The following is a 14063-nucleotide window of genomic DNA, read 5'->3' on the forward strand; positions in this document are numbered from 1 at the left end:
AGCATAAAAATCAGAAATCCACAATATGCTCTATTTTAGGCTAAACAATCAAATAGACAGTGTACCTAACTAGTAGGTCCATCTAGAGAACAACACATTCATCTCAAGAGTTGTCTCCTACAAACTGAAATATTTGATCAACTTTATATTAGCAAACCAAGTGTTAAGCTGTTTTCAGCAGGATTTTATAAGTCTGTTCTGAATATAGTATTTTGTCAAGTCAGTTAATAAATCAGCTGGGTGATTAAATGAATGAAGGAGGATAATCAAGTATTTAACCCCAATTCCAGCAACTACTGCATCTTTCTAATTACCATTCCTAGTGATGGAATTCAGACTATTTTGGAATGCATAGCAACAGGCTATGTGGAAAAGGAAATGGGATTTAGAAGGCAGCCCTATGCCTGAATGATATCAGTATCAAACAATGACTACTAACTGTTACTAACAGTAGGTTTAACTTTCAGAAAGTCACATTTCTTTCAACTAGAGATGCAAAGCTACTTGAACATAAACTAGATACATTTTGTATAAAAATTATATCCATAGGTCACAAAGAGCAGAAACACAAGTATTTTGTCATGCTTCCAAAGTCGTCTTTAAACAGCAAGCAAATGTCCCCCCAGGGAAAAAGGCTAGAGGTTATAAAGAGAATGAAAATTAGGGTGAGGCAAGATATAATTCTAATGTGAAGCAAGATACAAAACTACAATAAACTATACAATAATAATATAAATAAACAATCCAGCGGAGGAGATACAAATATAAGTCACTAACCTTCTATATGATTAAAGCCTGTCCAAGAAAAAATTTCTTAACAGTATGCATGAGTAAGCCACACACTCAAATGGTAAGAAATTAAGAGGAAACATAGTACCTCTCATGATTAAGATTTGAGTCAAAACAAAAGTTCAGTCTTGCCTATGAAGGAAGTGGCCTCCTCAGCAGAGTGTCATTCAAGATGAACAAGCAGGAAAGTACACATGGGGAAAAGTGATCCCTCATGTTTAAAGCGCAACACTTTGAATCTGGTATAGAAACAAACTGGTAAGTAGATCTCCTGAAGATTGTGTTGCTATGATAGTGATGGGTGCCTGCAACAAGTCAGGCTGCCACATGCTGGCTACTTAAAGACTGAGCAGTATTCATGGGAGTTTCAGATACAACATACTGGAGTACTTTAGTCAAGACATTAAGAAGTCACAACCAGCGCAAAACCGGCTCTGTCTAAGAAGGGTATAACTGGCAAACTAGGGGCGTTTTCGCACTGACCTTAATCGGCAGCGACGTCCCTCATCACCGTGCAGGATCTGCGCGGATTTCGCACCAATTGCTGCAGAGCACCCAGAAGAGCCGCAAAGTCCCGCAGCTTTTGCGGCACAAATGGAAACTGTAGCTCATAAAAATAAACTTGCAACTATATCCTGCTCTTGAGAAATCTAGGGAAATTCCCAAGCAACAAGTCTCATTTACTCCTCTTAGGAGTAAATGTAATATCACTCAATACAACAAGGCTGCACTTGCTTGTACACCAATGTCCTTATGAATGTTTAACTACACATGGGAGTTTGTGTGTGCTCAAGCCAGCTGCAGGGTCTTCTAGAACATGACAGATCTTCCTTCTTCCCTAACCTAATTGTTTTACAAGTGAGCCTTTTATACTGAAGGAAGAGGGAACAATCCTCTTCTTCGCCAAGCTTTCTTGACATAATCTCCTACTCCCAACAAGAACTTTTACATGTAGAAAACAGTATGATAACACAGAATTACTCAAACACCATTACTTTCAGGTAAGTTCAACCTCATTTTCACTGCCATCCATTCCTACAATAGAAGATAGTGTGCTGAATTACCAGGAGACCAGAGCAAATGTGAACTGAGGGGGGAAATAGACTGAAACACCACTGTCCCCTTAACTGCCTGGTAGTTTGGTAGTTTGGTTTCTAGCAGTGTGCAATTGCAACAGGCTCTGCAGCGGAGCTATGGGTCCTGTTTTTATGGCTAAAAGTCAACTTGCACATGTAACCTGTGAAACAGTTCAGGTTGAGTGTCTGTTTTCCAGATGTCAAGATTTCTGTTGTCTTTTGCCTGTGGTTGTAGCTTTTAGCAGTTTTGCCTAGGGCTGACTGCTGACCCCGCCCTCTGCTCGGTGAGGCTTCTCCTCACCAGTGGCAGACCAAAGTCAACTGGGCTCTGAGAAGGAGCATGATAGAGAGCTGCTGGAGTGGTTAGCGGTTTTGTATTTGCCTTTCCTTAACTGCTGAGAAGAATTAGCTGAGGTTACTGTGTAGGAGGACAGTGTTTGAGGGAGTGTGGCTGTGTATAGCCTGTTAGAGAGTGGTGCCTGTTATCTCTTTTGCCTGGGGATAACTGATTGTACCTTTCAGCAGTTTTGTCTGTGGATGACTTCTGGCCCTGCTCTCTGCTGGGTAAGGCTTCAATTGTATAATCTTGAGAGTCCCTTGGACTGCAAGAAAATCAAATCAGTCAGTCCTAAGGGAAATCAACCCAGACTGTTCCCTGGGAAGTCAGATGCTGAAGCTCAGATACTCTGGCCACCAAATGAGAAGGGAGCACTCACTGGAGAAGACCCTGATGCTGGGAAAGACAGAAGGCAAAAGAAGAAGGGGATGGCAAAAGATGAGATGGCTGGACAGCGTTACTGATGTAACAAACATGAATTTGAGCAGACTTCGAAGGATGGTGGAAGACAGGAAGGCCTGATGTGACTTTGTCCATGGGGTCGCAAAGAGTTGGACTCGACTGTATGACTGAACAAACAACAACAACCTCCTCACTAGAGGCAGGAGCGCAAGGGTTCTTGCCCTATGGCTCTTAGCCTTGGGGTTTGGCCTGGGAGCACTGTAGGAAGGTGAGCAGATCTTACATCTTATATGTCAGGAGTGGCCAACGGTAGCTCTCCAGACGTTTTTGCCTACAACTCCCATCAGCCCCAGCCATTGACCATGCAGGCTGGGGCTGATGGGAGTTGTAGGCAAAAAAACATCTGGAGAGCTACCGTTGGCCACCCCTGCTATATGTGTTGAGATTTTTTTGCTTCTGCAAACCTGTCACAAGTAGTCTAGTGAGGCAGTTTGGCAGGGGAATTATCAGGGAAGTGCAAGAAAAACTGATCTAATTTTGAAATTGATTACAACAGCATGGTTGGTGAGGGAGGTGAGGCAGAGATGTCCAAAGTCTGTGACATGTTTATATTCTAACCTAAGGATATCAGCAATTACACTTGCAGTAAGTGTAAGTTGGTAGCCCTACTGGAGGAGAAGATACAGGGACTTAAGGCATGCTTGTCCACACTACAGTTTATAAGGGAAGGTGAAGATTTCATGGACAGAACGCATGAAGTGCTCTTGAAAGGGCAACAGGAGGAGGGAAAGGTATCTCAGTGAATGGAGGAGCACCCCAACACATGAGGAGGGTGCATGAAAGAATGTAACCCACAGAAACAGGAAAATCAGGAGACATTCTAATCCTCTGTTGCTAAACAACTGGTTCCAGGATCTTCCCATAGATCTTGATTCTGGACCACTGGAACAAGGGCTATTTCTCCAGCCTCCATAAAGCTGAGAAATTTTTCAGGTCCCTGTGGATGAGAAGACTAAAGCTTCTGCTCTCCCATGTAGGAGAAGACATGTGTTGGTAACTGGTGACTCCCTACTGAGGGGGGTAGGGGCCCTCTCAGACTATATTGATCAGACTTGCCGTCTTGAGAGGTATACTGTCTACTGATGTGTGCATCCAGGACATGACTGAAATCGTAGTTATCCTAAGCATATATGTCTTTGCCTGAGCAGAAATCAAATGTTCAGTGGAACCAGTGGAAATGCCCAGAAAAGAGTATCTTTCCATGTAATGGAAAAGCATCATCCTCTGATACAATGATTTTCATAGTGGCTCAGGATCCAAAATGACCAACAGTTGCAGCAGGGAGACAAGATGTTAAAAAATCTTTAATAAGCATTTTTCAAGGAGGGAAAGGGAGGGCACAATGGAAAGGAAGAGCATTGGGAAGTAGAAGAAGACACACAGCAAAAATAAGTGAAAAGTAGTAGGTCAAAGAGAGTTAATGTATCCTGATCTGAAAAAAGCTGAAAATTACTAATTCGTTCAGTTCTAAAACCATCCTTGTGAAAAACCAGAAACATCTGGAATTCAGGATAAAAAATCTACTGTTAAGAGTGCCCCAAATCCATAATATTAGTTTAAAAAAACTCTTTAACATCCATGACCCAACCCATAACACCAAAGCTGATATGCTTAGAGTAACTACCATATGAATCAGCACGGTCTTAACCCAGTGTTGTAGTCACCACTCCCATATAATTACTATTCTCATCACAGGACAATAGAACTAGTCCTTCCTGTTCCTTGAAGTTAACATGGGTTTGTCATGTAGTCTGAACAACTTTCCATATAAAACTAGAACAAAAAAAGATCTTATGACAGCTCACAGATATAGCAGTTTTAAATGACACTTTATTCCAAAAAAGTACTGTTTGTGATTTTGCTAAAAGAAACCTATAAGGGCAAAGTCATCTGGGGAAGCATCTGCTATACTACAAGAAATGCCAGCATGGAGACCTGTCCATCCAGAATAATGACATGTATACAATTTCATGGGATAAATTGTTTTTAAAAGACTGTTCTTTTGGAGAACAACATGTACAAAGTAAACTACACTCAACTCTTTCTGAGCCACCCAGATGGTGTCAAACATTCTCAATGTTATGATACCCAGTTTTGAGTTCCATGTGGAGAGCACATACTGATTACAATGGAACCAGGCTGCTAAGCCACCAATCTTGCTCAATCTTTTAATGTAACAAGTGCATTCTGATACTGAGGGAAACAACCAACCAAGTTGCTTCCTCCAACAGAAATGCACAGAAAACAGCACCTTTCATGTAATGTAAAAATGGCTGATGCAATTATTTTCACAGTGATTCTGTAGTGTGAGATTCGCTCCTGAACCCAATCAGAGAATGTGGACTGGTACTTTCAAGAGGCTGTGCCTCTATAAATGTTCAGCAACAGAGTTCTCTTGGATTTATCATATTAATTAGCAACCTTTGATTCTGATAATACAAAAGAATATGGGGTTTGATTTTGGTCTTTGAATATACTCAGCCAACCAGATAGAAACTACAGAAACTTTTTATCTTTTGAGATAAAAAATAATTTCTTTAGTAAACTGGACAGAACAAAATATACGCATGGAAAAGTTAACCTTATTACTGTAAAAATAAAAGCTAAAATTATCAAAGTACCTATGTAATAATTTTTAAAAGCTGTTTGATTCACTGCTTTTAGGAATAATCAAATAAACCCAAATTATCCCAAAACAATCTCACTTTCTATCCAGAAGAATCTAATTTGTTTGTCACAGGAGTACATATTTAAAGAAAACCATAAGTTCTTCTCTATCATAATCATGTGATATTATAAAAAGTGATTTGTTAATAACTAGTAAGAGATAAGCAATATGAATGCTGATTAGCTACATAGTCACTATCTAGATAACTGATTGGTTCTTAACTAGATAAGCAACATATGAACTAATCTGTAGATGTATATGAGATACATCTGTTAAAGCAATCTCAACCTTTAGTCTACATTTTTCTGTAACTAATTCAGCCAACTAAAATGAAAATACCTAAAGCAAACAAAATTCATGGACAGTTAAAAGTGCTTGAACGCTTGAATAATTGCAAACACAGCAAGAAAAGCTTAGTGATAGCTATCACTACAGTTCAGAATCCAAAATAGATCAAAGTTCCACTAGGGAGACAAATGTTCATATGCGAAATCTGATTTATTCAAACGGAAGATCTTTTATCATGGTCTCTGAAGGAAGCACTGCTGAATACAGCCAAGCATACGTCTGGAAGAAGACAAACTGCATTACTAGCCTGTCAACAAGCCACTTCCCTCAGAACCATGATCCTTAGACTTCTGCTTCTTATGCTTTGGAGCAGCCTTGTATGTTGTAACTGAAGCAAAAGCTAAAGGACCTCAGCTGAATAAGAAGTCCTTAACACTTGAGGTAGATACAAGCTCACCTGTCACAAATTGCCTTCCCTTTGAGGTTCCATAACTTGGGAATAAAATGTCAGCAGATCTTGAACCTGCCTATATTACATTCTCCCAAGCAAAAACCACACAGTGAATGGTCATCAGACTTAGTGAAGTGCCTGTCAAACATTTTTTTAACCTATCAGAATCAGCCACAAAGAAATAAAGATGTATAAGAAAATATTTTTCTGTTCAACATAAGCGAACTTTTGAAAATACTTCACAAATTCTTCTATGAGTTCTCCAATCTAATGGATAACTATGCTTGAAAATGTGAGGGGGGTACTCCTTGCATCTTAAAGGAAAAAATTATGCAATAAAATTGGCTCATTTTAAAGGCGTGCTTCATATTTGCCCTCAAATTAAATTAGACTGGCATGTTATTGGTAGAAACAAGTTTAGCCTAACGAGTACTAAAAGATCAGGTAAGCATAAGAGGCAGTGCACACATAAACATTTCTCATTATGACTATCTATGTACTCAGATCCAAGTGGGCAGCCGTGTTGGTCTGAAGCAATAAAACAAAGCAGTAGACAAATTGCACCTTTAAGACTAGGTTTTATTCAGTATGCAAGCTTAAAGCATACAAAAGTTTACATTCTGAATAAAACTTAGTTGGTCTTAAAAGTGCAACTTATGTACTCATTCTCATTATTACTATTCCATGTATTCTCTACTCTGCAATTTATGTTCATATTCTAGATTTTCAAATTACAGCAGTGTTTGAATTTGCTGCCCAATCTCATGCGTAGTTGCTTGTAAATTCTGATAGACCTAGCTCCCATAGAATTGCTCCTTTATACTATTTTCAGAATCTTTCAGCCAAAAGAAAGTTACCTTGAACAGATCTGACATAATGACTGAAGAGAAACTGCAGGCATATAGCTTAAGGCAGCATTGTATCGCAACAAAAGGAATGTCAGTACTCCAAACCTGTAAAAAAAATCTAATTTTAGTGCACAAAATACTTGATACTTACAAACAAAACACACACATGCACAGTATGCCTAGAAAATCTTCTATCAGCCTTTACCATAATATAATGTCAACAGATGTTTCACCATGCCATCTAAAGGTATTAAAGGATAGCTCACCACCAGAACCTGAAGTGATTTACATTTTAATTCTTTAGTTTTCAAAACTGAAATGTGCTTGTTACCTGTTTTGTGCTGTCAACATCTCTCTCTGTAAATGAGGTCCACTATACACAACCTTGGATAAGCCATGTTGAGATAAAGCGCCCTCAGTAAGAGCCATTGAGCCAATACTGGAAGGCTGAAAAAGAGATATTTGAACAGTGTACTGAAGACAATGAAGTTTTTAAAAACCCGCATATTTCCTCATATTAAGACAAGTTACAAATAATTCATTACTTTAAGTATTACTTTAGTTATACTTAAATGATAAAGAAAATGAAAAGTACCTATTTAGGCTACAGTGTTATGCAAAAGAAAAAACCATTAAACTACAGGGCATAAAATACAATTTAAGACTTATTTTAGAATGCATCTAGACACATTTCCACTGAAATATGAACCATTGGCTGGTTGAACTTTTCCACCTAAAATACTTGGGAAGAATGCCGTATTTCTTCTGGCAGGGATTAACTTCTAGTCTTGGAGCATCACTGAGAAAAATGGGAAGGGCAGAGGGGGCAGAGCAAGGTTCAGCTCCCCCTTTCTACCCATTTATGATGTGCTTTAGAACTGTTCCATTTCTCACTCAGCCACTTTACAGGAATTTAGAAACAGAGCAGATTCTTATGCATAGTTTGATCCCAGTATCTCAATCCTAAACATTAACTAGAAAGCACGTTTAAGTTCTGTTACAAGATGCAGACTGTTTTTAAGAATTTGAAATTCTATAAGAACTACCATTCTGTACCAGACAAAAGGTCCATTAAGTCCAGCATTTTGTTCACAGTGGCTGACCAGCTACCTCTGGGAAGCCCACAAGCAGGATGACTACAACAACATCCTCTCACCCATGCTCCCCAGTAGCAGATATAAAGAGGCATTACTGCCTTTGGGACTTGGAGAGAGTAGATGCCTATCATGACTATCAGCCACTGATATCCCTCAGACATTTAGTTCTGATGCCACTGTAACCTTGACCACTCTAATGCTCAAACTATTTCTGAAATTAAGTATTCTCTACTTCTGAAAAAATTTTCTTAACATAGACAATTGCCCTTGATGTTCAATAGAACTCAAACCACATTAAAGTGTCTCTAAAAAATTCATGTCAACATAACAAGGCTTTTGACCATCATATCTCCAAGACCATCTCTCCCGTTACGTACAGCCACAACAGCTTCACCCACCTGAGCAAGGTCTTCTGCAGGTGCAAGCTTGTAAACGGGCAAAAATCAACAAATGCCCATACACCTGCCTTCTCTGTTGTGATCCCCACCTTATGGAATGGCCTGCCTGAGGAGGTCATGAAGGCTCCCACTCTCCTGGCTTTCTGAAAACTATGCAAAACTTAATTATTTGCAAAGTTCCTTGGATAAATTATTAGGGATTGTGGTCTATGCTACTGTGTTTATCCTACTGAAACTAGGATCCTGTTATGTAATTTCTGTATCATTTAATGTGTCATGTTAATACTTATGCTTTGTTTCAGTTCTTTAGATTTACGACTGGTTCTACAACCCTAATCCTATTATAGTTTATTGAATACTGCATCCTGCTGATTGTATTGACTCACTCTGTATAGTCTGCCTTGAATCTAATTGAGAAAGGCAGATTATAAATGACATAAATAAACTAATGAAAATCAGTATATTCATGTCACCTAACTCAGACACATGAGGGTTATTTTTAGACTCTTTGGAGTCATTTCACTATTTTGTAAAGCAGATCTGCTCTGGCTGTAGCTGGGGCACTTCTGCATCTGTGACAAATTTGAAAGCAAGCAGTGTATGCAGCTGCATTGTCGCATGATTTCTACAAGAAAAAGTGTAATTTTATTCCTAGGGATCAAATCTGAGCCAAATTACACTCTTAAGACTTCCTACACTAAAATTACACACATCAAGTAAGAACAAAAATTAAACTTACTTCATGATATACTGAAGGTTTAGATAAGGATGGAATTGTAAAACTTAATACTCTACTGTGCCCCTGTCTGTCAACTATTTCCTGTAAGACATAAAAGAAATACAAGTTACACTGCATTTTGTGCCTTAAGTTGTCTGTACACAATTCCTACTATTTTCAAATGATCAGGTTATGTTAACATTCTACAGACCCAATAGTTTATTGCACTTACAAAGTCATAACACACTTACTTTAAAGGCCTAGAGTGGGGGGAAAAGCACAAGTGCCAAAGGAGCCACTGGAAGGAGGGACAGAATTAAAGAGGACAGTGCAGGGGACTGTTATTTCGAGCTTTTGTTTTTAAAGATGTCTCCTTCTAGAATGGCTGTATTGTAAAGGTCATGCATATGTATTTTATCTTTCTGTGTAAACAAAGTATTAAAAGTATTAATAAAGACATGTGTAATATTTGTGCATGTCTTGCAGCTCTCAAACATTTGACATTTATTTTATGTGACTCTTACATAAAGTAAGTTTGACCACACCTGTGATAGTCTCTTGTACTACTTGGCCTCTGGAATTTTTTTGAATACATGTAGTTTCCCCATTTCTTCTCTGTCTTTATACCATGACTCATTGAGGTGAACATGGCAGAAGTCACACACTTGCACCTCCTCTCCCACACTACAACCTCGAGGTTGGACTACTGTAATGCCCTCTACATGGGGCTACCCTTGTGCCGGACCCGGAAACTGCAGTTAGTGCAGAATGCTGCTGCCCGGCTGCTATTAGGGCTCCCAAGATGGGAGCACATTCGGTCGGGGCTTCGGGATCTGCACTGGCTGCCAATAAGGACAGGTTTCTTACCTGTAACTGGTGATCTTCGAGTGGTCATCTGTGCAGTCACACATATGGGTATTCCTCAGGATTGGCCCTGACCTCGGAGAGTTCAAAGCAATCTTGATCGTAGATCTGGCGCGCCTCCCTCTCGTCCTGGGGAGGAGGCATCGTCTGCGCATGCCTGGACGAGGGGGAGGTGCTTAGCCACTCAGTTTCTTCCCGCCGCTGGACAGGTGGAAGATGTGCTAGATGAGCGTCCAGCAGCGGGGAAGGCTGGGTGGGTCTGTGTGACTGCACAGATGACCACTCGAAGATCACCAGTTACAGGTAAGAAACCTGTCCATCTTCTTCGTGGTCTCTGTGCAGTCACACATATGGGTGATTAGCGAGCTATTCCCTTCGGAGGAGGGTGCTGGATCTGCAAGAATATATATGGTTAGGCAAGAAATGTAATGAGAGTAGTACTCACGGCAGTCAGTCGAAGATGGAGCGTAGTACAGCCTGTCCGAAGGACGAATCACGCCGGGCACGAATGTCAAGGGCGTAGTGCGAGGCGAAGGTAGACAGAGAGGACCAGACCGCAGCGGCGCAGATGTCCTCTATAGGGATGCCTTTCAGGAAGGCTGACGAGGTAGCGACGGCTCTGGTAGAGTGAGCCCGTATGTGCTGTGGAATTGGCTGCTTTGCCAGTTGGTAGCAGAGTTCAATGGCGGCAACGAGCCATTTGGAAAGTCTCTGAGTAGATATTTTGCTGCCCTTGTTGTGGGTGGCGTAGGTGACAAAGAGTCTCGGATCCTTACGGAATTGTCGAGTTCTGTCTATGTAGAAGGCTAGGGCCCTGCGGGCGTCTAAGTTGTGTAATGCCCTCTGGTCTGCATCCGAGGGGTGCTGGAAGAAGGCTGGTATGGTTGATGGCTTCCCAAGATGGAAAGGAGAGACGACCTTTGGCAGGAAGGTCAGGGCGGGGCGGAGGACCACCCTGTCGTTATGAAAGATTGTATAAGGTGGATCCGCTCTGAGTGCGCAGATGTCGCTGGCCCTCTTGCCTGTGGTGAGTGCCGTGAGTAGTGCTGTCTTCCACGATAGCAGGTGAAGTGGTATGGAAGCCATGGGCTCAAAGGGTGGTTTCATGAGCTGGCTTAGGACGAGAGAGAGGCTCCAAGTGGGTAGAATTTGTCGGATTGGAGGGTGTAGGCGAATGATGCCCTTGAGAAAGGCCTTGATGGCGTGGTGAGAGAAAACTGTCGTGCCTTCGATGCGGGGGTGGAAGGCAGAGATGGCTGCTAGGTGTACCTTTAGGGAGGAGTAGGAGAGTCCCGTCCTGGAGAGTGCTAGGGTGTAAGATAGCACTTGGGAGATGGTAGCGCAGCTGGGGTCAAAGCTGTGTTGTGAGGCATAGTGAGTGAAGCGTTTCCACTTGAGTAAATAGGATTTTCTGGTGGATGGCTTTCTGGAATTCACTAGGACCTGACGGACATCAGAGGGGAATTCTAAAAACTGATCCTCCAGGCTGTCAGTTTGAGTGACGCTGGGTTGTGATGTAGGACCTTGCCGTGTTGTTGGGAGAGGAGGTCCTGTGCTTGCGGGAGTTGAAGGAATGTATTGTTGGACAGGAGCAGCAAAGTGGTAAACCAGGGTTGATGCGGCCACCATGGAGTTACCAGGATGCAGTTTGTGCAGTCCACCTGAATCTTCTGTAGGACTCTGGTGATGAGTGGAATTGGAGGGAAGAGGTAATGGAGTGTTCCCCTCCAAGCTTGGAGGAATGCGTCCCCTCTGGAGAGTTGGGATGGTGGGCCTCTCATGTAGAAGTGGGTGCACTGGGCATTTGACGGTGATGCAAATACATCTATCTTCGGGGTTCCGAAGATTTTGAAGATCTGTCGAATGTATTGGCTGTTGATGGACCACTCGTGGTTGTTGGTCGAGTGGCGGCTCAGGGCGTCCGCCTGGCTGTTCTCGGCTCCCGGTAGGTGAACGACCGTGAGGAAGATGCCCTGGCTGATGCTCCAATGCCACAACGCCAGGGCCCTCTTGCAGAGTCTGACGGAGGCGGTGCCTCCTTGCCTGTTGATGTAGAAGACCGTGGCGATGTTGTCGGAGGTGACTTGGACATGCTGGTTCTGTAGCGACGGAAGGAAGGACCTTAGAGCTTTGTGGACTGCGAGGAGCTCTAGGCAGTTGATGTGGAGGGAGCGTTCATAGTCCGACCATTGGCCTTGCACCGTGAGAGCTCCCAAGTGGGCTCCCCATCCCCACTTGGAGGCGTCTGTGGTGACAATCACTGAGGGGGGTGCCTGTTTGAATGGCATGCCCATACGGAGGTGATGCTCCATCGTCCACCATTTGAGGGATGTAATGATGTGAGACGGGAGGGTCAGTAGTGTGGACTGGTGCTGTGTGTGAGGGTGGAAGGTCCTGACGAACCACATTTGCAGGGGTCGCATGTGCAGCTTCGCGAAACGTAGGACTGCGGTGGTCGCTGCCATTAGGCCCAGCATTCTCTGAAATGTAAGAGCTGGTTGGGAGCGTTGGGCAATAATGGTGTTGGCTAGAGACTGTATGCTGAGTACTCTGTCCTGTGGTAGGGAAGCTGTTTGGGAGACTGTGGAGATGTCTGCTCCTATGAACTGAATTTTCTGGGTAGGAACTAGTTTGGACTTTGATAGGTTGACTTGGAGGCCAAGGGTGGCCAGAAGGGAAAGGGTAGTGGAGACGTCCAGTTGGAGTTGTTCTCTTGAGTGGGCGACGATCAGCCAGTCGTCTATGTATGGGTAGATTGATATCTTTTGCTGGCGCAGCGATGCGGCCACCACTGCCATACACTTGGTGAAGACTCTTGGAGCCGTCGAGAGACCGAATGGGAGGGAACAGAACTGGAAGTGTTGATCCCCGATGGCGAACCTGAGAAATCTTCTGTGGTGATGATTGATGGTAATGTGAAAGTAGGCATCCTGCAGGTCTATGGACGCCATCCAGGATTGTTCTGGGATGAGCGGCAGGATTGCCTGGAGGGTGATCATACGCAATTTCTTGTAGGTGATATGAAGGTTGAGTTTGCGGAGGTCGAGGATGGGGCGGAGTCCTCCGTCTTTTTTCGGCACCAGAAAGTAACGAGAGTAGAACCCGGTGCGATGGTACTGAGGTGGAACTGGTTCTATCGCGCCTTTGTCCAGCAAGGACGTGATTTCCGTCTGCAGGGGTGCGGACGGCGGTGTGATGAGAAATCTGCGATGTTTCGGGATGGATGTGAATTCTATTAGGTAGCCCCTTTGTATGACGGCCAGGACCCAAGAGTCCGATGTTATGGCCCTCCAGGCGGGGTAGAACGGTTGCAGTCGAGCGTGTTGGAGGTTTGGCTGAGGGGATGAAACTGGACGTCTCAGGGCAGGGTGGTCAAAGAGACAGTTTGGAGGTAGCTGTGGCTTTCTTGGGTGTTTGGGGGCGTGACCTGTGTTGAAAGGGCTGTTTGGACTGTGGAGGTTTTCGTCTCCATGCTTCCTGTTGTTTTGGGGACCTGGCGCTTTTGTAATGGGTTGGCCTCCAGTTCCTCTGTCTGCTGAATTGGGGTTGGTGTTGGGAGACCCCTAATCTTTTCGCCTCTTCCTGCCATCGTCTACGGATGTGAGTATGTCATCTGTAGTCGCGTTAAATAAGCCAAGGCCATCGAAGGGTAGATCCTCAATCTTGTATTTGATGTCGGGTTGGAGGGATGAGGATCTGAGCCACGCGTGTCTACGCAGGGCTATGGCTGAAGCGAGGGTTCTGGAGGAACACTGTGCGGCGTGGCGTGCTGTGTTGATCTGCTGCTTGCTCACCCTGGCCAGCTCTTGTAGGGCATTGGTGGCTGATTTCTGGGATGCCTCAGATAGAGAAGGGACCAAGGTGCTGAGGTAGTTTGTCAGGTTGTATGCGTATGCTGAGAAGCACGCCATGTAATTGTGTATTTTAGTCGTGGCTGTGGTGAGTGAATATATCTTCCTTCCAATAGTGTCGAGCTTCTTGCCTTCCCTCTCTGGGGGCACTGGGTGTCTGGTTTGCTTCGACTTCGAGGAAGAGTGGACGATGATCGAGTTCGGAGCCGGGTGGGT

The 14063-nt window shown here is 43.4% G+C and overlaps 1 protein-coding gene across 4 annotated transcripts in view; it reads right to left on the bottom strand.

Annotated features, from left to right (window-relative positions):
• Nucleotides 1–14063, bottom strand: part of HYCC1 (hyccin PI4KA lipid kinase complex subunit 1) — a 69721-nt gene that overhangs the window by 28655 nt on the left and 27003 nt on the right. For all 4 annotated transcript variants that reach the window (XM_060248654.1, XM_060248655.1, XM_060248657.1 and 1 more), the window contains exons 5-7: nucleotides 9154–9234; nucleotides 7251–7366; nucleotides 6929–7024 (exon numbers count right to left, since the gene is read on the bottom strand). In XM_060248654.1, the coding sequence (XP_060104637.1) occupies nucleotides 6929–7024; nucleotides 7251–7366; nucleotides 9154–9234 (293 nt within the window). The remainder of the gene's footprint in view (nucleotides 1–6928; nucleotides 7025–7250; nucleotides 7367–9153; nucleotides 9235–14063) is intronic.

The sequence above is a fragment of the Heteronotia binoei genome, chromosome 10, assembly GCF_032191835.1.
Source record: "Heteronotia binoei isolate CCM8104 ecotype False Entrance Well chromosome 10, APGP_CSIRO_Hbin_v1, whole genome shotgun sequence".
In the NCBI taxonomy this organism is placed as follows: Eukaryota; Metazoa; Chordata; class Lepidosauria; order Squamata; family Gekkonidae; genus Heteronotia; species Heteronotia binoei.